Source organism: Phalaenopsis equestris, unplaced genomic scaffold (genome assembly GCF_001263595.1).
Source record: "Phalaenopsis equestris unplaced genomic scaffold, ASM126359v1 Scaffold000224, whole genome shotgun sequence".
In the NCBI taxonomy this organism is placed as follows: Eukaryota; Viridiplantae; Streptophyta; class Magnoliopsida; order Asparagales; family Orchidaceae; genus Phalaenopsis; species Phalaenopsis equestris.
This window is the reverse complement of record NW_018164666.1, coordinates 3,254,360-3,277,762: the sequence shown is the minus strand read 5'-3', so window position 1 is coordinate 3,277,762 and position 23,403 is coordinate 3,254,360. Positions and strand designations below refer to the sequence as shown.

Sequence of the window (23,403 nt, the reverse complement as noted above, 5' to 3'; positions counted from 1 at the left end):
ATCAATTTTGGGTATTTTGGCAAAATTTGGGAATATTAGCCAAATTTGGGTCCCAAGGGCAGTTAGGTAATTTGGAGGTGCCTAGGGGCAAAAGACCAAGTTAGGCATTTTACATAGAATTGGATAGATATCCATTCTAAATGAACCATGGATTAATATATTGTGAAGATATGGTGTATCCTAGTTCCAGGGTCGACTCTAAAGTCAAGTAATCCTATAGTGATTCTTCTTAAATTCTCTTATAATGATCTTACCTACTAAATGCTAGAGGTTGAGATCAATATGTGGAATTTCAAGTTGAAAAAAAAAAAGAGTTTTGAATTTCTAATAGTGGGGTACCTCTTCTAGTTTTCTAAGACTAGTCAATAGGAAAGTCCTATGGCTAGACCTAGGCTACTAAAGAAGTTTTCTAGACCTCAACCGAAAGTGAGGTCAACAGCACCCATCCAAAATTTCATAAAAACTGCTATAACCACCGAAACCAGCAATGGTGCATCCAAACAAAGATGCAACGAGGCACAAGTTAGGGGTCGAACAAGATCTAGCAAAATCAGAGAAGGATAGATCTAGTAAAATCAGAGAAGGATCGAAAACGATGGTGCATACCTGGAGGGAAACTAGGGTTTCGTTAGGAGGGCGACGACGAGGGATAGCAGAGAGTGGAGTTTTTGCCTAATTTCTCAACGGCCGCGAGGAAGAAGGCGAGGGCGAGGGGGACCGGAGAGGGGCACAAGACGTCTTTTTCACCCTAACGTACGAACTGAACACAGGACACGAAGGGAGCTCAGCTTATATGAGTTCGCCTATTTCCTTTAATACCGTGTATCAGCAGTAAGAGAACGCTCATGCGAACGCTCTATCCAAACGACATTGCGACGTTTTCAAATTGCCACCGCTCCCAATAAGCTGCCCCAAACGGGCACTAAGGGTTCATAACTATAAGACTAAACGTTCACCAACAGAATACGGAATGACCCATTAGACTAGATGCAACCCCCCTTAAGTAGGGATTGAAGGCCAACCGACTGAAAGGCATCCGAGCAAAAGAATAAAGCCTATTGAGTCGAGCTAAAGCATCAATGTGTTCCTGGTCATAATCAGGCTCAAAGGAAGAGTTCAACATAACCAACTGATCACAAATGCCCCTGAGACCCTCCGGGGCTGAAATCTAATCATCACATAACCATACAAAACACCCGCAAAGGATCACCTAGTCGAGAGTGAGCTACTTGTCGAATTGCAGTGATTCATCATCTGCCCAATAACTATTCTTGCTTTATCGACAAGGGATTCTTATTCAGGGGTCAACAAACAACAACCACACTAGGATAGCCGACCAAGTCGGCTCTCATCAACCCAAAAACCATTAAGGGCCGATCAGCAACCCCAATTCAACACGATCGAACGAACAAATCTTGTCAAACCATGATTGATTAAGCCTAGTTGACCGAGTCAGAGGATGATCAAACCGAAGGTTTATACATGTAAAATACGCCGATAAAGTTTGATATTTACATTTAGAGGCATTTACATACATACCACACAATTCCTACGCATTAACATATACCACTCAATTCCCATGCATTAACGTACCTAACACCTAAACTATCATCATTTTAACTTTTTAAAAGTGACATAACACCTTTTCATGCATAGATAAAGCCATATGCATGTATAAATTGAAGCTTAGTTGTCAGATATGTGAATACATAGAAATTGAGTGGTATGTATCTAAACTTTCTTAGATTTGTAACAACTTCGTATTAATAACTTTTGCATGAACATGTGCATTTTACTAATAGTACTAGTTTTGATGTGACGTCAAAGATTTGAATGTTATATATATATATATATAGCATATGGGTGTAACATCATAATTTCATTACAAATATGACATTTTAGCCGTATGAAAACTTTCAAAATCAAATTTGATTAATTAACGTCTTCATTTTGAAGATAATCACCATTCTGACAGTCAAATAACTTGAAATAACACTAATCAAAATGTTATTATTTTATAAGGTAAAGCAATTGATTAAATTATTATTTTTATTATTAAAGCACTATTTAATAATTACTTAAATGTATAACACATTGGCCGAAAACAAAAATCAAGAATACCAAGCAAAAGCTCAAATTAAGTTATGTACCATCAACAAGCAGAGTTTAATTTGAGAGTTTTATATTGCTCAAATCTAGTCCTAAACTATTAAAATTGGCCCAAATTAATTATCTGAATGAGTTTTATAATGAAACTTAGAACCAACAGTTAACTTGGATAGTATATAGAAATAATAATTTTAAACAGAATTTCATTTTATTACTCTATTGCCATATATAATAAATTATTTTAATATTTAATTAATGAGGAACAAATCATATTTATATGTAAAAAAATTTTGTGCCCCTCCTTGATTAAAAATATTTTTTTAATATACTAATGAGGGGCAAACTATGGAAAGAATAAAAAATTTAAATTATATAGGAACTTAAACCCCATTTCCCCTCCATTTTTCCATAAATTCGATTGGAAACTAATGCATGGAAGCTGGTTAGAGGGAAATAAACACACACGCAGCTTTACGTGCATAATAACCCCTCAATAACCTCCATTTTGGGGTTATTGGGGGGTTATTGGGAGGTTATTAGGGTATTAATTCCAATAACCTATAACCAACCCCAATAACCTTCACAGATTCTATTTCGATCTTATTCATAGGTTATTATATGGGGTATTACGGGTTAATAGAGTACGCACACAGAGCTGCATGTGTATTCCACGTAGAAATATTTTCCCAATATGTAGTACAAGTGGGTTAAATAAAATGAAATTTTTGGCCTAAGTATTAATTCGGATATTTTGTTCAGTACAACATAATCTCCACTCGCATGCAACGGAAGTCGGCAACCTCTCCACATGGCAAATGGTCCCCCGCCATCCTTGTCATAACAACCTAACAAAATCTTCACCACTATACTTTGTGTATTTGCAGCAACAACTCTTTCCTCTCTCATCTCAATGCTTACCAAATGTCCTTCTCATTCATAATAAGGTGTACCTTCCTTTGTGTAGCACGCCAGAACCATTCCTATCCCACTATTAATCAAATTTCTGATCACCAATATCAAACCACTTGCAAATACAGCTCTCATACCTGATAATTATCCTTCTTGGAGTTCTCAAATCATGAAGTTATTCACTGCAAATGGCTTTGAAGGCACAACAACAAGGGATTATACTCCATTCCAAACATACAAGCCCTTCACTCCACCACTACTCCTATCAACCTATGAGACCAATGTTTAGGACATCCTAATCAAGCAACATTCTCTGGACATCTCAAAGATCAAGAATTTCACCTCAGCTCAACAGCACCCTCAATACTAATCCACAAAAGAACCAACCACACTATGATTCTACTCATATACATTCATGACATATTAATTACTGGACATGACACAGCATTCATTCAACAACTCATCCAAAATCTCCAAAACAAATTCAACCTAAAAGAATTAGTGCATATTTCTACATACATGGGCATCAACTTTCAATCTATACATCAGGGGTACTTCCTCCACTAACAAAATTATATTCAAGACTTGCTTCACAAAAATGGAATGCAACACTGCAAACCAGCCTCCAGACCTACACTCAGCAAACTTCCGTTAGATCCCCAATTAAGGCAAGCAAACTTCCGTTACTTCCTTCACCGTCGACCAAATTTGTCAGCATATGCAGTCTCCCATAAATCAGCACCATCATATGATAAAACGAGCCGTCTGATACCTTCAGTTAACAATCAAACACGACATTGCCATAAAGAAGGTAGATCTTAACTTGACAGCTTACCCCGACGCTGATTCGACCGCAGATGAAACCACTAGGAGATCCATCACAGGCCATTGCTTTCTGTTCGGTTCTAGAATGATATCATACATAGCATTTTGGTGCTTTCAATGTATGCATAAACATGTGCATTTGACTTTTAAATATGAAAGTTAGGATGCGAGATATGTAAATACACAAGAATTGTGTGCTATGTAATGTGCAAAAAAATAAAAAATCTGGCAAGGTTAAACAGAAATTTATATAGAATTCAAAAGAGAGCAATAATGAGCTGAACTAAATGTGACATTTCTAATGACCTCACATTCTCAATCTCAAGTAAATAATCATTCTAGAGATCAATCGCTTTCTACAGGCACACACTACTAAGTGGGGGAAAAGCCTATGGAGCCTCCACTTACTACTTCATATAACATAATCATAACCAGTTTGAAAATTATGATTGCTAAATATCCATCTCCGCCAATTTTCATCCCTTCATTATTAAATCACTCACCTTAAATTCAAATTTAGCAATTTCATAATCAAGGCTATTCATATGATTTATAATTTTTTTTTTTTTGTGGAAAATATTAATAAATAGCATACAATTCTTATGTATTTACATACTCACGCCTAAACTTTCATATTTACATGCACGGCACTTTGGTGCTTTAAAATGTGTACTTTAGTTTCAAAAGATTGTAAAAGTGTTATTTTTTATGTGATATTAAAAATGTGAGTGTAAATATGAAAGTTTGAGTGTGAGATATGTAAATAGATAAGAATTGTGTGCTATGTATGTAAATATATTTTAAGTGCCCCTAAGCACTAATTTGCCTTATCAAAAGTTTATGCATATCAGAAACAACACGAGCAAAAGAAAACAGCTAGGCCTAGTCCACTATCTTTACACAACACATTTTTAAAAATGAAAACTTCCAACGAGTTTGAGAGCACTACTCTTACTCTTCTAAGCCTCCTCTTCTTCCATATCTGCATGGCCTCAGAAAATCATCAACCTCCTCTCACCGATCGCAGCCGAGTAATTAGCATAGAAAAAACGGCGCTGTTGGAATTCAAAAGCTCCGTAAGTTCTGATCCTAATTCGGTTCTTTCAAACTGGAACATGTTTACCAAAGCATGTGACTTCAACGGAGTCGAATGCGACCAGTGGCGGATTCACGTCGTCCGCATAAATCTCAATCGAACTCTCATTGTAGGCACCATCGCACCCGTGCTTGCCAACCTCACCGCGCTCCGTCAGCTCGACCTATCGGAAAATTTTCTCACCGGTCACATTCCGCCTGAACTCTCCAAACTGAGGAGGCTCAAAATCCTTGATCTCTCAAACAATCAGCTTGATGGCATGATACCGGAATCTCTCTCGCACCTTAACGGCCTCGATTATTTCAACATTCATGGAAATTTACTTATTGGTTCAATACCTGCTTCTATCTTCATCAACTGGACTAAATTAATTGTTTTGGATCTCTCAAACAACTCACTTTCTGGTGAGATTCCAATGAATGTAGGAATCACACTTCCTTGGCTGTTCGCACTCAATCTTTATCTGAACAATCTGAGAGGGAAGATACCTTCATGGCTTTCAAATTCGTCTGAAATAAGTCAACTTGATGTTGAGAACAATGAATTTTCTGGTGAATTGCCTTCAGAGATGATAGGAAAGTGGAATCATATTGAAGTTCTTCACCTGTCCTACACACATTTTTCAAGCCACAACAACAACACAGACTTAGATCCATTTTTCAATGCTCTTTCTAATTGCTCCATCCTGAAAGAGCTGGAAATGGCAGGGATTGATCTCTGCGGCCATCTTCCTCGCGGAGTTGGATTAAACATCTCAAGCTTATTAGTTCTGAATCTTGACAGCAACAAAATTTATGGCATAATACCTCCCAACATTGCCAAACTTCGAAATCTGACATTGCTGAATCTGTCAAACAATCTAATAGGTGGAGTGATTCCAGAAGAGATCAGCCATTTGAGACATTTACAGAGGTTTATATTGTCAAATAACATTCTGGGTGGAGCAATCCCTAAAATGATAGGTAATATGAGCTCGGTTGGCTTGCTTGATTTATCAAACAATAGATTCACTGGTGAGATACCTGAAAGTATTGGAAATTTGGCAGAAATCAGTGAGCTATATCTTCACAAAAATCAGCTTTTGGGACAAATCCCTTCTTCCCTCGGTAAATGCCTCAGCCTTAACAGACTGGACTTATCCTACAATAATCTGTCAGGAATTATACCTACAACAATAGCTGGAATATTGAAGATATTTCTGAATCTTTCAAACAATCAGCTTCATGGTCCTCTGCCTTTGGAGCTTGGGAAGATGGACCAAGTAGAAGAAATCGACATTTCGTCGAACAAAATCAGCGGCCCCTTGATTCCACAGCTCTCTCATTGTGTTGCAGTAAAGTTGATCGATCTCTCAAATAATTTACTCCAAGGGTCAATCCCCAAATCAATTGGCGATCTTCATGACCTTGAACTCCTTGATTTGTCCTGCAATTTTTTATCTGGTGAGATCCCACAGAGCCTTAATAACTGTACCAGTCTCAAACTATTGAACTTATCTTACAACGATTTCAGTGGATTGATACCAAGTACTGGAATATTTAACTTGTTTACTGATTCCTCCTTTCTTGGAAACCCACATTTGTACCGCAATTTAGGCAGAAAAAAAGGCAAATGGATCCATTCAAAAACATTCTTAATCATAGTTTGTGTTTTTTCCACAGTGATGGCTTCCACAATAACCATATTGTTTGTGATTATAATAAAAAGGATTAGAAAGAAGATTTTAAACAGAAGAGAAAAGGATTTTGGAGGCGTTACACCGCCGGCTTTGAGGTTGAGCTACCCAAGAATCACTTACAGTGAGCTTTCAGAAGCAACCAGAGGATTTACAGAAGAAACGCTCATCGGTACTGGAAGCTATGGGAGTGTTTACAGAGGAATTTTAAAGGATGAAACAGTGGTGGCAGTCAAAGTACTTCGTTTGCAAAGTGGAAACTCTACCAAGAGCTTCAAAAGAGAATGTGAAGTCTTAAAGAGAATCAGGCATCGAAATCTAATGAGAATAATCACAGCTTGCAGCCGGCCAGAATTCAAGGCGATTGTTCTTCCATTTATGTCAAATGGCAGCCTTGATGCTAAGTTGCACTCAAATAATCATCATATGGATTTGGAGCAGAGAATCAGCATTCTAAGCGACGTAGCCGAGGGGATGGCTTACTTGCACCACCACTCACCAGTGAAGGTCATTCACTGTGATTTAAAGCCAAGCAATGTTCTGCTCAATGAAGATATGGCTGCATTGGTTTCTGATTTTGGAATTTCGAGGCTGGTGATGAATATGGGCGCAGGAGTTACTACAGCTGGGCCGGATAATGCAAGCAGCTCCACTGCCAATATACTATATGGGTCTATTGGGTACATAGCTCCAGGTATATTCACCCTACTTCAATTGAAAACTCCTACTTTTGCAAGATTGTTCTATGGCTTCTGGTTTATTTGATTTGTTGATATTGTTGATATCTTTATGGAAGAAATATGAAAATAGTGTTCTAGTCCTATTTTATTGATAACAAGATTTTGATGAACCAAACCAATGCCAAAATGTTGAGGACAAAAGTGTCAAAATTGTCACCTTTATACAGCAACAGCAATAAGCCTTTATCCCACTAAGTGAGGTTGGCTACATGAATCCTTTTTCTCCATTGTCAACCTAGTCACCAGAAACTTTTAATATGAGTTGAAATAGTTTTTGGTGAGGACTATTTTAGCCCCCATTAAACGAGTATAGGATTAATTTAGCACTTTTATTAGCTCTGGGATTAAAATGGCCCTATGTAAATAGTCAGAGGGCTATCTTGGCACTTTCCTCAAATGTTACTATTTCTTAATATTGAACAAAATGCACAACACTGCATATAATGCTGACATTTAAATAATACTGAACCAAACAATCTTTAGTAGAAGGAACACTATATTTCATTCTCATCTTTAGGATGTTATCATTAACAAAACTTAAACTGCACCTTTGAATGATTTTAATCAAATGAACAGCATTTAAGACATAACGCTAACATTTAAATGATACAAAGACCAAACAATCTTAGTAGAATGAACTCTAGCTATCATTATCATCTTACCATGTCAATATTGACCAAAATTAACTACAACTTTACATGATTTTAAATCAATATTGCAGAATATGGATTTGGATCAAACGCAACGACAAAGGGAGATGTCTACAGCTTTGGAGTACTGGTCCTCGAACTACTAACAAGGAAGAGACCGATGGACGAAATGTTTGGAGGAGAAATAAGCCTTCAGAAATGGGTAAAGAATCACTACCATGAGCAATCACTAGAAACGGTGATTGATTCAAGTTTAATGAGAACAGCAAGAAGCAAAGCAGCTGAAATGAGAAGAATGTGGGAGGTAGCGATATCTGAGGTGGTTGAAATTGGTCTGTTGTGCACACAGGAAAATCCATTAATGAGGCCAACGATGCTTGATGCTGCTGATGATTTCGATCGCTTGAAAAGGTATCTCTCGGGCGACACAACCGCTACATTTGCATCATCAATGGGGATGTCCTCTTCAACTGTTGGGGAAAATATCATTTGATGCTTTAAATTTATTACAAACATTTGCTTAGTTTTGCAAATTTAATGTAATTGGTAGAAAAGCTTGGTTGCAATTTGAACCATTGTGCATTTCTTATGTGTATGGCTCATAATGAGTCAAATTCAAGCAAATTTATCACAGTTTGAAATGAAACATTTAGAACTTCACTCAACTAGAACTTTGACTCGAAATTGGATTTGATTTTGTAAGAATATATATATATATATATATATATATATTGTATAAGATGATACCATTGATCCATCAAACAAATATAGATTATTTTGAAAAGTGCTCACTAAGGTAAGAATTGTTCTGATATTGTCTATGTTAGGAAAAGCATAAATGAAAGAAATTTATTAAGGTTTGCAAGAAAAGCACCATCAAATTCAAAATTAGGATGACAAAGAGAAGGACCATATTACACATACACAAAATGTTCAATAGCATAAAGAGTATTTCAATAAGGGTCTAATTATAGATCTACAACAGTTTTATAATTGACAAATTAACCAAAAGCAGTATCACACAATTCAAATAAGGAACTGCTAACATGTCGAAGATCTATCTCCCTTAAATATTTCTTCGAATTTAGAGATTTTGAAAAATAAATCATTTTTTTTATTAATGATGGCAAGCTTTGGCTCTATTCGGTATTGCGCTATTGTGCTATTAGCTAAATTTGAATTTTTTTTTTCTCTCCAAAGTGTTGTTTAAGTTTTATGGCTCTTTGACAAAAAAATAATATGAAAATGATATGAGCGAAAATTGAATTAAGTAAATATTATTATCAGTATGACAAATTATTATTAATAATAGATAGTTAACTTAAAAAATAAATGTATTTATTAAATAGAACTAAATTTCAAAAATATTTTTCTAAGAAGATATCTAAATGTGTTAAAAATTCCTAAAAATAACAAAACCAAGGTTTTCAAAATCAGACCAGTCCGGTCAATTCAACCAATAGACGATGAACCGAGGATATGGTTAGTTCGGTTAGCCTCAAAAATAATTTTCACATCAAATCGATGAAAACTAGTGTAAATTGTCTGTTTTGACGGGTGTACGGTGAACTTGTACTGGTTAGATAGAATAGTTTGGCCCAAATAACATTTTTAATTATATTAAATTCTCAATTTAGTGATTAAATTTATTTTAAAAAATTAAATCTATAAATTATATTAAATTAAACTAATAACTATGGATTTAAAAACCTTAAATCTAATTAATATGAGTTTAATCAAATAAACCTATAGCATGCCCTCCAATTAGGTGAGTTATAAACTCACACTCTAAAATTCTTTTTTTTTTCATATAAATAGTGAAATGTTAACTCTTCCTATCATGTGAAAATAAAAAAATTGTGTGCATGCAAAAAATTCACTTGGGTTGCGGATATGCAGAATTGGGTTGTAAGATTTGAAATTTGAAAACACTAAACGGCCTGCATGATGTGCAAAAAATTGTAATGACAGTTTTAATTTTTATGTTTTTAAATTATAAACTTTATAATCTCATTCAATATTAAAAATTATATTCTTATTATAAACTATATTTATGTTTATAGTATTATACACACACACATATTACACATAATTATATCATAGAAAGCTTTTTATTGACTTTTAAATTTATAATTATTGAATATATTACTTGTGGATGAGTTCTGCATATTTATCATCACATGTTTACATTATTTCATCATTAAAATCATATTAAATAATTTTAATATTCATCATATCATTAGTTCAAACCCCAGTTGAACCACTGAATCTTAAAACTCTAATCCTTTTAGTTCAATGGTCAATCCAGTTTCACAACCTTGCTTAAAACCGTTTATGTTGCCAAATAAACCACTATCTTAAGGTCATGATGTGCATCATTTCACCTTCTATAAAGGCCCGAACAGAGAACTCAAAGCACCTATCATACTTTTATAATTATTATTGAGCACACATCATTATTGACTCAATACAAAGAAAATATGCTTCATGATATGTTACTCTAATCAGTATCATTTGAAACAGCCATAGATTGATGTCCATGCAAGGCAAATAGCATAACAAATTGACAATACTACCAGCCATGGACACATCCCTCATCTTACTCATCAGTGAGTTGGGCCTTGAATAATCCAAACAATCCGACAATGCAGCCCACCACCAACACATCTCTCATCTTGTGAATCTATATCATTGATGATGACTTTCTATTAATATGCTCATAACATATCAAAGTTATAAATCAAATAAATTCTTATTTTGGGCCTTAAATATTCAAAAATATCATTTTGTTCTCTACTTAACTGATTATCGTGTAATATAAAAAATAACTAAAATGAGATCAATCCTCCCTCTCCTGACATTAAGGGTTTATATTACTACCAGCAAACTGATTATCGTGTAATCTTTCACTTTTAAGGGTTTATATTTTAATTTGACATTAATACTACATTTTCAATGAATTTTCTTACAGAAAATAGATTCAAAAAAGCATTAAAAAAAGGAAATCAAGGGTGAAGGCAGCGATTTCATTTCCTAATTAAGATAGAAAAAATTTGTATCTGATAGAGTCAAGAACTGGGTATGAAATAAAGTCAGATTTATAAGAACAACATAAATGGAATCTCAAATGGCACAGGAATTAGCTCAAGCAAAAACAATACAGTTCAATATAGATGCATACCTAATGAACATACTTCTCAATATTGATGAATAGTACAGTTCTAATGATCAATCCCTTTTAAATATTAGCAGAAAGCATCATTCTAATGATCAATCTCTTTCCCCTTATTTGATCTTTAACCAACCTACAAAGTGGGTAAAAGCGTATAGCGCCTCCATCAACAGTTGTCTATCAGAACAATAATAGCTTTTTTGGAAAATATGCATGTCATCTTCATACATGCAGTAAAAAAAAAATCTTAATATTCAAGACTCAAGATCATTCATATAATAACAGTTGTACTGAATTCAGAAGCCATTGCAATGTTGCCCTTTTGGTATCTGCCCACTGTTGCTAGTATAACAAATGATTATTATTTCAATTTTGCATTTTTATTTAGAATATACCAAAGTTAAAGGGCCAATCAGAACTTGTTAGCAAATTTTAAAGGGGTATTGATGTGAACTAAAATGAAATAAGACGGCGAAGAGGGAAGGCTGGATGCCTAACAAGACCACAGCTCAACCATAAAAAAAAACGGTAAATTACATTATTTGGGAAGCTTAATTATGTTCATGAAGCTCCATCCGAAGGATATATCTAGTCAAATGAATCAATTTGTAAAAAATATAATTAAGTGAATTTCCTGTTGGTATGAGCTTTTATATATAAAAAAAAAATTAGCACACAACACCAATCATTTGTCATACAACTCCTTCACTATTTCAATTTACATTTCAATTTCAATTCCTCACCATCAATTCTTCAAACTAAATAGAGCATAGAATCCTGATACAGCATCCGATAAATAACAAAATAATACGACCAAAAAAGCTAACCCCAAAAAGAGTCTCTTGCTCTCCTTTTGAATTTATCATCTAATTCTTTGATTTTTAGATGTCATATCCTCTCGCCTTCTCCCATAATCAATGATGAAAATTTCAGATGAAACTGATTTCTCTGATTGCTCCGTTTCAAATAATATCTTAGTTAAAGGAAAGGAATAATTTTTGGTAATATTTTTTTATTTCAACAGGAGATTTAAATAATAAGGATTAAATTTGGCAGTTTAAAAGTCTTAGGGATATGAATGGGCTTAAATAGTAGTATTTTTATTTCAACAAGGGGGGTTTAAATGTCTAAGATTAAATCAGATAATTGATTGGTGTATATTTTATTTCGATCAAATCATTAGCAGTTTTTTACTAATATTATAGATGTTTTAATAATGCACATGAAAAAGGCATGTCCTATATAAAATGAACAAACAAATGTACCCCAACATAGTGCTAATGACAGTAAGAATTCCAGCTATGATATTTTTGTTAGAAACAGAAGAGGATAAAGCAATTCAAAGACGGTTCACAAGAATAATTAAGATTTTTACTTTATTTCCTTTGGTTAGCTCAATAATAAGTAAGATTTTTACTTCATTTTCCTTTGGTTGTGATTGTGGCATCTGCCATGCTAAACTGGACGCGCCACACAACTAGGGCTGCTATATGTTACAAAATTCAAAGATCCGGGCAATCAATGAAATAAGACTAAAAAAGTGATTTATCAGCTAATGATTTGGATCATGACCGCTAAAATTCATAAAATAACCCTGCTATTCGCATCTTTTAACCTTGTGTTCAAGCTATTTATTAAATATCTAAGTTTGCAACGATAATAATTATTCATGTTATCTTTAGATGAATAGGTGAATGAACATGGCCATCTCATTCAGTTATTCTTATAGAATAAGCATGCAAATAATAACAATAATAATAATAATAATAATAACAACAATACAAATTACAGGTTCAAATTCCAAGGAACTTGCATTTTCCAATTGAAAATCACACATATGAATTCACTCCTTTTAAGCTTCAGACCAACATAAAAATATTACAAGTAGCTCCAGTAAAGCAACTAATGATTACATTTTGGTTAAGAGCCTTAACCAAAATTTCAAGCATTAATTTTTCATCTGATAACACATTTGAAGTTCTAGCCTTCGTAAAAATACATAATGATGACCATTATTCTGAAGCATATAGTATTGTTATTTTAATAATTAACAGTAAGATATCAAATTTATTCATAAGGAAAATAAAAATTTGACTTTTGATAGAACAAAATGAAGGACAGTATACTAACAGCTACAGAAGAAACAAACAGATAAAGTTGAAATGATTTCCGCCATCCAAATATCAACTTTTTTACAGTGCCTTGCACGGGGGCGATAGAATAAAGTGACAGGATTCCACTTCAGTGATTAAAGTATAAAAAAGGATTAGTTTTTTTGTTTTCAAAGCGACAACCAGAGCCCAACTTACTGCAATCATAAATGTGCGAGACAATCCATAATTGAGCCGTTGGTCAACGATCAAACGTGAGAACAATGGTGAGTTTTTAACACTAGCGTCGGAGGTAGCTTACCTGTCTCTGCTTTCTGAGACATGCCATGTCATCATGGTCATGAAAAGCAGTCCAATGGTCTACCATTTCTCTCAGAAAGTGAGAGGATATCTCCTCCTCCACTCCATTTCAGGTGATCGTAGCTGCCTTCCGCCTCCACCGGACGCCGATATAAGCCTTGCTGTAGATCGCCGGAGGTGGTGGAGGCTAGGGCATCAATGGTGAACGTGTTCAAGTGCGATCATTTAGCATCCCCTGTTCCGTAACTCCGATGAATGTGACAATCAAAAAGCATATTTCGATCACTCTTTGACTTTCACGCCGGCCTTCACACGCTGCCGATCCCGTCTCCATTTTGCATGTCGTTGATCCATCGATGCCCTTCCTAACAAGTTCCCGGTGCTCCCAATGAGGGTTCGCCGCGACTACCTCACATCTGCTTCGTCAACGTTCACAAGCCGTTGGACACGTCGGCAGAGATATCCCGTCGTGTCTTTCACACTTCTTCATCGTCTAGTGTTTCGGGGACAAGAGTGATAGCATTGGCGATCGCAGGAAGTTTTGCTGTTATTAAAAAAAGGGGGACTTTACAAACATTACACCCAAACATTCTTATATTATAAATTTTACATTCAAACTTATCAATTTACGTTTAAACGACCTAAAATATATATCTCCCAAAAAATAATATTTCTCGTTAAAATTATTAACATCAGTTCCCTTGGTCTCGTCCTCATCTATGAGGGAAAAAATATTAGCTCAGAAGTACTGATGCATCAGTACTCCAATAAAGAAGTGTCACATATACAATGGTATGAGGGGAGGGAGGGAAGGAGTATCTCGTTTAAGTTGATCCTATCTAAAACCTACCAAACAACAATAATAACAAGTTTAAATCCTAAATATGTTAAGTCTTATTACGGGATTTGAAACAACTGAGGATCGCGATGGGGGGCAATGGGAGATAGACAAGGGCTACTGTATAGCCTAAATATAGGCCCTCGTCAAGAGGACTTGCAGTCGGAAGAGCCATGAAATATCAGTGCCTACCACCCTAGGTGGTTACTCTTATCCAACCAGCCGGCCAACCAACATGGGTTGGCCACTTGCAAGCTGCAAACCCACCAATTGGGTTTGCCATCACCAAGCAGCTGTCCCATATGAGCCAACCACTAACACCCAACCACCCCAACTGACCGACCACCATGGATTGGCCAGAGAACACCCTTGGCCCGACCACTATTGGTCAACCACTCGACGTCGACAAATTCAACAACGAGAAAACTTTAGGAATGCAAATTCCAAGCATAAGAAAGGACCATTTATCCCCACTCCTTTGCTTGGCACAGGGATATTGATGTGTGTTTGAAAATTTGCGATGGTAGAGTAATGAATTATCGTTTTAGTGTTGCACGGGGATTCAACACACACTCAGATAAAAAAGGAAAGAACATGTGATGACACCAGTAGTTTTTATGTGGAAAACCCGTAAAAGGAAAAAATCACGAGACCTGACCCAGTTATAAAAATTTACTATAGGTTGATGATTACAAAAATCTCTTGTCTCGCAGACGGGAAGGGTAACTATTTTTTTCAGATTACAGTGTCGACTAACGGCATGTGGTTGGTAGTGATTAACGATGGTGGTTTTGCGGTGGTCGACGACGATTGATGGTGATCGACGGAGGCTGAAGGGATTGACGGGGGTTGAAGTAGTCAACGACGATCGATGGTTGATGATGGTTGGTGGTTGTTGAGGGAGATCGACAGAGGTCAACGGCGGTCGTCGGCCACCGACGGAGATCAACGGTGATCAACGGAGTTGCAGCTTCTCCTCAAAACCTTAGGGTCTCTCTCTAGGCTTTTGTCTTCTCTCATGTGAAGGGTGTGAGTCTATTTATAGTGCTCTGTGTGCAATTAATGCAAGAATATGAACCATTTTGATCGGACGGTCCGGAGAGCTTTCCTCGATCATATAGCATTTAATGGACGTTTGAGTGCTTCAATGATGTCAGAATTGAGTGATCCTGAACTCATTGGATTCATCTCGTCGAGCCGCTCGATTTGAGTATAAACTTGTCATATTTGACAACCGTTTAACCTTTCAAATGTGTCCGGAAATCTTCTAATTGTGGTTCAATGATTTGACTCAGATTTGACTAATTTTCATATCATTAGGTCCGTCTCATCGAGCCGGTCAGTTTGGCTATAAGTCTGCTGAAATCAGAGCTCTGGATTAACTTGCTCTCCTTCTCCATCACTTGTAATCCTATCTCGCGTGGAATAATAGGCTCAAGCCCGAGGGCACCCCTCTTTGTAGCATATAAGTGAACAATCTCAAGTACGACAATTTTGTATTCAACAACTACCTTATTCGATGGATTCCAGTAGATTGGAGCTTCAGAGATATCGCTTTCGATGCCATGTAGGATGAAAGACGAGTTACCATATTCAATTGCTTCACGTAGGAGCCTAAAGAGAAAGATGTGAACTCCAGAGGTCTGCACGTTGTGATCCAAAATTTTAGATCTTTGTACAATGCGATCATGTTGTTTGCCTTTCCAAGCTAGCCCTATATGTGATTGTATCACGGCGTTTTGCTGACAAGAGGCCCGCAGTCTTTATGATTTTAATGGGAAGTGTTCTTTTTTAGGAAATATAACTTCTTAGATGCTTTAAATGTAAATTTATGAGTTTTGACTTTGAAATTTATAATATAACGTTTTGGGTGCCTTTAACCACCCCAATTTTAAATATAATATTCTAATTAAAATTTTCATTATAGCCATCACCTTTTACCCCATTTTTGAAGGCTGAGTGAAAATTTTGAAAATATCAAAATTTTGAGGGCTATAATTAAAAACAATTCGAGTCGATGCATTTTTGATGCTTTAAACTTGTGCACGAAAAAATATATTTTCACTATTAAAAGATGATGATAGTACCATTTTTTATGTTTTATTTAAGATTTTAGTGTTAGTGTGTAAATATGAAAATTTAGATGTGTGAAATGTAAATACATAAGCATTATGTGCTATGTAAATGCCCGGCTAAATATAAAGATTCTTTTCTTGAAGTATATGCGCAAAAACAAATTTTTTTATACTAAAAAAAGGGGGCATTTACATACCTACAATCCAATTACAGATTTGCATATCTAAAACCTAAACTTCACTTTTTATATTTAAAAATTTTGAGCAAGCAATAATCATATGAAAAGAATTAACTGAATTTTAATATATAGAAAAAATTAAATGTAAATGCAAAGACAAAAATACAAGCCACAGCAAATATTTATCCTTGCTGCTAAGAAGATGCAAAAACCATACACCAATCTGCATGTTTAAGCACAAAAGAAACAAAATGAGAAATAAATAAAAAGACAACAGAACAACAGAAACAAAACAGATCCATTTTCAGAAGCTTCAGCTCTTCCTACCGAAAGGTCCAATGGACAAAAAGCTGACAGTTTTTCAGAATTGTTTCGCAGGGAATCACATAATGCAACAAAAAGAAAATAACATTATTAGTGTCATCAGGCAAAAAACATTGTACAAAATGGAAAACCATTGATGATTACAATTTTGATTATTGAAGAACTGACTGGATCTAACCATCTTCCAACTTCAGGTAGAGAGGAGCATTCAGTGCTTAAAACAGTAACTGCCTCATAAATTGCAGCAAAAACTTAGAAACAACTCAATCATACAGAAACTTCTATACTAATCTTGATTTACAGAATGATCATGCACAGAGCAGATTTATGACTAAAGGATTCAAAGCACCTGATCTCATATCTAAAGCTCCTTTTAAGGGCATCCACTACACAGCCAATTCTCACTTACCTTTCCGACGCTTTGGCAGCCCGACACAATTAGGACAATACCATTTCCCTTTCGGTTGTTCTTTCAAACCGACGCACCCATAATGGAACCATTCGATCTTGCACTGAAGAATGTTCGAACAAAGTAATTAGCATAAGTGAAGCGAAGGATCAACAAAGAAATAGAAAAGTGATACGAGAAATATGTACATCAGGGTTATCACAGGCGACCATCTCCCCATAGCTGACTTGCTTGCAGAAGCAGTAAGTGGGTTCATTTGGGTCGACCGGTAATTCCAAGTCTATGTTCGGAAGCTCCACCGCCACTTGTCGGGCCCTATCATAACCCATAAAAGACGTGAAAATCGAGCAAAACTGATTAATCCTATTAAATAGAAATTAAGGATGTAACCAGCCAAGCTAACTCGTGAGCCAACTCAGGCTCAACTTGAGAAGTGGCCGAAAGCTGAGTTCAACGAGCTAACAAGCCAAAAAGCTCAGTCCAACACTGACTCAACTCATTTAAAAAAAAAATAATATTAAAAATGAAAACTTTATCTGTATGAGTTCCTAAAAATGTTTGAAAATTTATATTTTATATCAAGTAATTTTTTATTATTTATCTACTCATTGTTCATTTTAATTGTCATTTTATTATAATAATAGCCTGAATTAATATTATGTTCTCTCTTCGTAATAAACAAGATGGCTTGTGAGCCTGTCCAAACTCGCAAAATTAAGGTCAAACTCAATTAATTACTCAAGCTCAAGCTCAAGCCCAAGCCCAAGCCAAGGGTAACTCGAGCTCGACTCGACACGTTTACACCCGTAATAGAAACATAAACTCAAGTGGCAATGATTGCATGGGATGAGTCGGCATACTTCTTTCGACCACCCCTGCCGCTTACTCCAGCTTTTCCAGATTTTGTGGAAGTGTCAGCAGTAACTCCAGGAGATGCAGTGGCAGCGAGTTCCCTTTCTATTATAGAGACAGTAAAAAATATATAATAAGCAATATAAAATAAAGAAATTAATTTAAATGGTGTTCATCAATAAAGAATCTTTAGAATTTCATCAATGCACCTAGACGAAGCTCTTCCATTTTTCTCATATACTGATCAAGCTGTTGGATATAGGTGTCAACCTACAGATATTTCAGCTGAGTTATATAGCTGAAGTCCAGATTAACATATGATATATACAGAAGAGAGAAACTTGAACAAAAAATTCCGGGGAAATTTACCGACATAGCACACAACTCATATGTATTTACATATCTGACACCAAAACTTACATATTGACATACATAGCACTATGCTACTTTAAAACTAAGCATGAAAATGTGTATTTCCTTTTTAAAAAGTGATAATAGTGCTACGTTTTGATTTGATATTAAATGTTTGAGTGCCATATGTGTAAATATGAAAGTTTAGGTGTGAGATATGTAAATACATAAGAATTGTGTACTATGTTTGCACATGAACCAAAATTCTTTCAAATGGCGGAGATAAGGCAGAAACAAAAGCAAATGAACTACCTACCTAACAAATAATTGTGGATCTCAACATGAAATGTTAAATAAATTATTGTGTTTTTTAATGTTATAATAATGAAGTAATGACAGAGTACGATGGACAAGAAGTTTGACTGATGCTTTTATCAGGGAAGGCATATTAAGAGACCTCTTTGCATCGATTTTTAACTTCCATCAAAATTGCAAAGATAGCAAATACTTCGTAAAATAATTAACTTCTGTCTCTAATAATAAGCCAAATTCTTTGCAAAGTAGAAGATGCTCACGAAGGACTAAATTATTAATGAACTTTGACGGTTACCAAATGATGCCATAAAAAAAGAAAAAAGGCATTTACATACATAACATATCTAACACCAAAACTTAAATATTTACATTCATAACACTCAAATCTATAGGATCACATTAATATACCACCTTTACTAACTTTTTAAGTCAAATGCCTCTTTTTTACGCACAGGCTTGCTTATAGTACCAAGGTGTAGTAAATGCAAATATCAAACTTTAGGTGTTCGACATGTAAACCCATAAGAATTATGGGGTACGCATGTAAATTTCTCAAAAATAAAATATTGGGTCCGAGGTACCCTTATGATAGAATAGAACACATTGTAATAGGGTGTCAAAACAATCTTACATACCATATCGTACGCCTGAGCCGCCAAAGCCACTTTTTCATCGGCAATTCGAATGCAATGGTTTTGTGCATCAATGGCTTCATCAGAAAATTTGATGAGCGACATGTCAGGTGCGACATTACCAGTTTCAATTCCACGCTTAATTTCATCTATTTCTTGCCCGCAGTGTTGTTCAGTCTGCCGCTGGCAACCTGCAAAAATACACATTATACAAGTGTTTAAAACCCGCGCATACATGCAACACAAGCCAGGAACGAACATAAGACAGCAAGTACCCGAACATCCTTTGCACAAACAGAAACACAAAATTATGATTCATAACTAGCGGTCAAAAATGCTTTTATCAATTACAGCATAAGCCTTTAAAAAAAATATTACAGGCATGCCACTCAATTCTTTTGTATTTACATATCTAAATTTCAATTTTTACATACATGCCACCTTGCCTGTGCATGAAAATGAGTATTTTGCTTTTTAAAAATTCAAAAGTGGTATTTTTGATGTGAAAAGAAATATTTGGGTGGTACAAATGTTAAAATTAAAATATAGGTGATAGATATGTTAATGTATATGAATTTGGTGGCATGTATGTAAAGGTGGGATCCCCGTTCAAAAAAGCATCAAACTGAGCTCGATGTCTTTTGCAAAGGAAAAAAGTCTAACATCATCCAAAGCCTGAGCAAGCATAAAACACAAGCTAAAGAACATTCTCTTCTTCAACAGGCCCGTTTAAAAAAAAAGCAGAGCTGAAGGAGCTATCCCATAGTTCGTTCAATTCTAGATGTTGAACTAAAGTGATTCAATCATCAACAAGCTGATAAATAATTAAGCATATAACTGACAATTTCTTGCCACTGGCTCAATAAAAATCTGAAGGCTATGCTACTGGCATACATCCTTCAACAAGTTCGCCAAAGCATAAAGCTATGATTGAAGGCGTGCTCACTTATCTGACAAGTCCGCAGAGACAATTCAGGTTAATTTCTTCATCGAGCCCATCAAAACAGTAAAAGCAAAGTGCAAAATTCAAGTTCAATATCTGAGCCAAATAAGTGAGAACAAGTTAGAGGCGATGTCAACTAGAATTTGGCCTATAATGTTATAAGCTTGCAAATTTCCCGGAGATGCAAAAAGTGAAGCCCTCAACATGGTATCCAAATACATTTTTGGAGATTCACAGGTCAATCGGTTTTGCAACAAACATGATCCACATCAAGCGTGCACCATATTATTGAGAGGCATTTGTTTACGTTTAAAAAAAAACAAATTATGAAAAATTATTAATTAGGTTAATTAAAATTCATTAATATTAAATCCTCACATATTTGTCTGCTTCCGCTCTTGCTCTCGCTCGATGGCATAACCGTTCGTGCCTATGTTCTAAGTCAAAGCCGCAAGATAAGGTTGGAAATCCTTCATTCACACTATCTCGGTGGTTCTCCTTTCATTATGTTTACCGGAAACGCATGAAATCCCTCTGCCATAGCAAAAAGATCGCAAACTTGTCTGCGTCTCCGATTCAATTCGCATCTCCACGGAAGCCTTGCCGCTCTTCAATACACACAAGTTTGCACTATTCCTCCACTTCGTCCTCCTTCATCTTGCAAAGTCTCCTGTTATAAGTCGCAATGCACTCTATAACCTCCCTGTTCAACAACGAAGCCTCAACACCTTTCCACTGTTTCAAACATAAACGCCGTAAAGCCTTTACATGCTGCCTTCTTCCGCACCGCCTCGCGCAGTGTCACACCGCCTCGCGCGGTGCCTCCCTAATCTTCTTCGTTTGCTTTGCAATACCCTTTATAAATTTTGTCTCTCGTGTGAGCCCTTTTAATTGATTGAAGCCTTCTCCTGTTCACGCAAACCAAACACCGGAAGACTTCGTGCGATCCCGCTCCTCCCTGCACAGTTTCGTTTGATCCACCGTTTATACCGAATAGAGCCTTCGCGTGATCCTGCCCTGTTCTCCTCCTTGCAACACCTCCCTTAATGATCGATCTATGCCTCAGCCCACACGATCCTTCCCTGTGCGATCCTTTGCACTAGCCTACGTGTTCGAGCTCCTATTCCTGTGCGATCTTGAGAACCTTCTCCCCGCTCTGCTTTATCTTCCTTATGTTAAATCCCTATCGTTCTCTTCACACCAAGCCGCTCCTCATTTAAGCCCAACCTGATAAATTCTTGCCCTACCCGAGCATCTACCAGAGCCATTTCACTATTTATTTTGTTTTAATTTCGTTCTATTTTATTTTATTATTATTGTGTATTGTTGTAAAAAGAAGAAAGAAGAAACATCTGTCATGTAATGTTATCACATTGTTGTCGTCATCATCGTTGGCGGACGAAAGATATACTTTTTGGTCAATGTGGGCCAATTTTTTGAATGTCCATTCGAGGAAACATGAGTATCCGTTCGTGGGGAAACTAAGTACCGTTCGAAGAAAAACACGGAGTCGTTTGAAAAACTTTTTAAAATTGGGACTTTAAAACGCCCATTCGTGGGAAACTGAGTACTTGTCCGTGAGAATTAAGTACCATTCAGGGAAAGCAAACTACCATTCAAGAAAAACTATTCTGTGATCTAACCCTTTTGCGCAGATACATTCAAGAGCCATCGAGTCTTTTAACATTGCAGGTTAAATTTATATCTTTGCTCCCCGACCACAATATCTCACGGTACTGATCATCCCGTCTCTTAAGACAGTTAGGGAAGTTGCTACTCTTCCGTGTCCCCAAATAGTGGTTTACACGAATATTTAGAATTTTGGATTTTTAAAATAAAATAAAACACCACTTATTTTAATTTTAAAATGACATTTAAATTTGAGCTTTTAAAATTTTAGGCTTCTAGGATTTAAAATAATAGGGACCTAGGCTTTAGAATATTTAAGCTATTCGGTTTTTAAAAATTTCAAAGTTCTGAGCTATTAAAATATAAACTTTCAAGGCTAAAAATATTAGGAGATGAATTTTAAAATTTAAGCTCGTAAATCTAAAAATAATTTGTAATTGAGCTATTCAGACAGACTTTTATGGGATAAATCAAATATGGAATTTTTTTAAAAAATTTGAAATTAAAGCTTAAACAATTACAACTGCTAGCGAACTGAAGACGGTCTTTTTTTAAAGCCTAAAATCATAATATTTTTGCAAATAATTTAAGCTTCAAATGATTTCAAAATTTATAAAAATCTCGTGGCATCTCCTAAGTCAAATGCGATGTGAGTGCACCTTTAAGACTTAGATGAGTACTACTTGAGATACTTTTGCACTATGTAAGCTATAAGGTGTCAACATAAACAAATCAATTACACATATTTTCAATGCCCGCATGTGCTTCAACCAACGTATAGAATATTCAAATACTAGGTTCTGTCGGCGTTTAAAAGGGGGAAGTTGCGTTTGGGGGTCGCCCGTAAGAAGCTGTCGGTCGCCGGAATCGAAATCCCGTCGCCCGCTTCGGAAGGACTTTTTTTTTTAATTTACATATATATATATATAATTTTAGAAAAATATGGAATCAAACTGACCTCATATTTTTCACAGTTTAAATGAAAGAGCGCTCTACCTCAAATCCTGTATCTATCCCGAGGGATAAACACAAGACTTGAGGGTGAGGCTCAATCAAATAAACTAAGAAAGATATGACATCCGTTTGGGTCTGCGAAACCATTTTATTTGCCGACAAGTTCCCCTATTTAATACAAAGAATTAAATAGGGTTTATTTTAAGCTGGGTTCGGAAAAGCTCCCTATAAGGGCAAGCCCCTATAGTTAATTACATCGCAAATGACCGAAGTCACCTAAGAAAACTCTCGATAAAAATCAGGGAATAATGTCTT

General features: G+C 35.7%; 2 protein-coding genes across 4 annotated transcripts in view; one reads left to right on the top strand and one right to left on the bottom strand.

Moving 5' to 3' along the window:
- Window positions 1-4,629: 4,629 nt before the first annotated feature.
- On the top strand, window positions 4,630-8,670 carry LOC110023557 (putative leucine-rich repeat receptor-like serine/threonine-protein kinase At2g24130). The gene is made up of 2 exons (XM_020723037.1): window positions 4,630-7,308; window positions 8,076-8,670. The coding sequence occupies exons 1-2, from the start codon at window positions 4,761-4,763 to the stop codon at window positions 8,495-8,497; spliced, it is 2,970 nt and encodes a 989-aa protein (XP_020578696.1). The 5' UTR covers window positions 4,630-4,760; the 3' UTR covers window positions 8,498-8,670.
- Window positions 8,671-17,066: 8,396 nt separating this feature from the next.
- LOC110023390 (PHD finger protein ING1) overlaps window positions 17,067-23,403 on the bottom strand; it is a 36,794-nt gene continuing 30,457 nt past the window's right edge. For all 3 annotated transcript variants that reach the window (XM_020722790.1, XM_020722792.1, XM_020722793.1), the window contains 5 exons: window positions 19,566-19,753; window positions 18,474-18,534; window positions 18,273-18,369; window positions 17,601-17,727; window positions 17,067-17,515 (listed from right to left, as the gene is read on the bottom strand). In XM_020722790.1, the coding sequence (XP_020578449.1) occupies window positions 17,405-17,515; window positions 17,601-17,727; window positions 18,273-18,369; window positions 18,474-18,534; window positions 19,566-19,753 (584 nt within the window). In that variant the 3' untranslated portion in view covers window positions 17,067-17,404. The remainder of the gene's footprint in view (window positions 17,516-17,600; window positions 17,728-18,272; window positions 18,370-18,473; window positions 18,535-19,565; window positions 19,754-23,403) is intronic.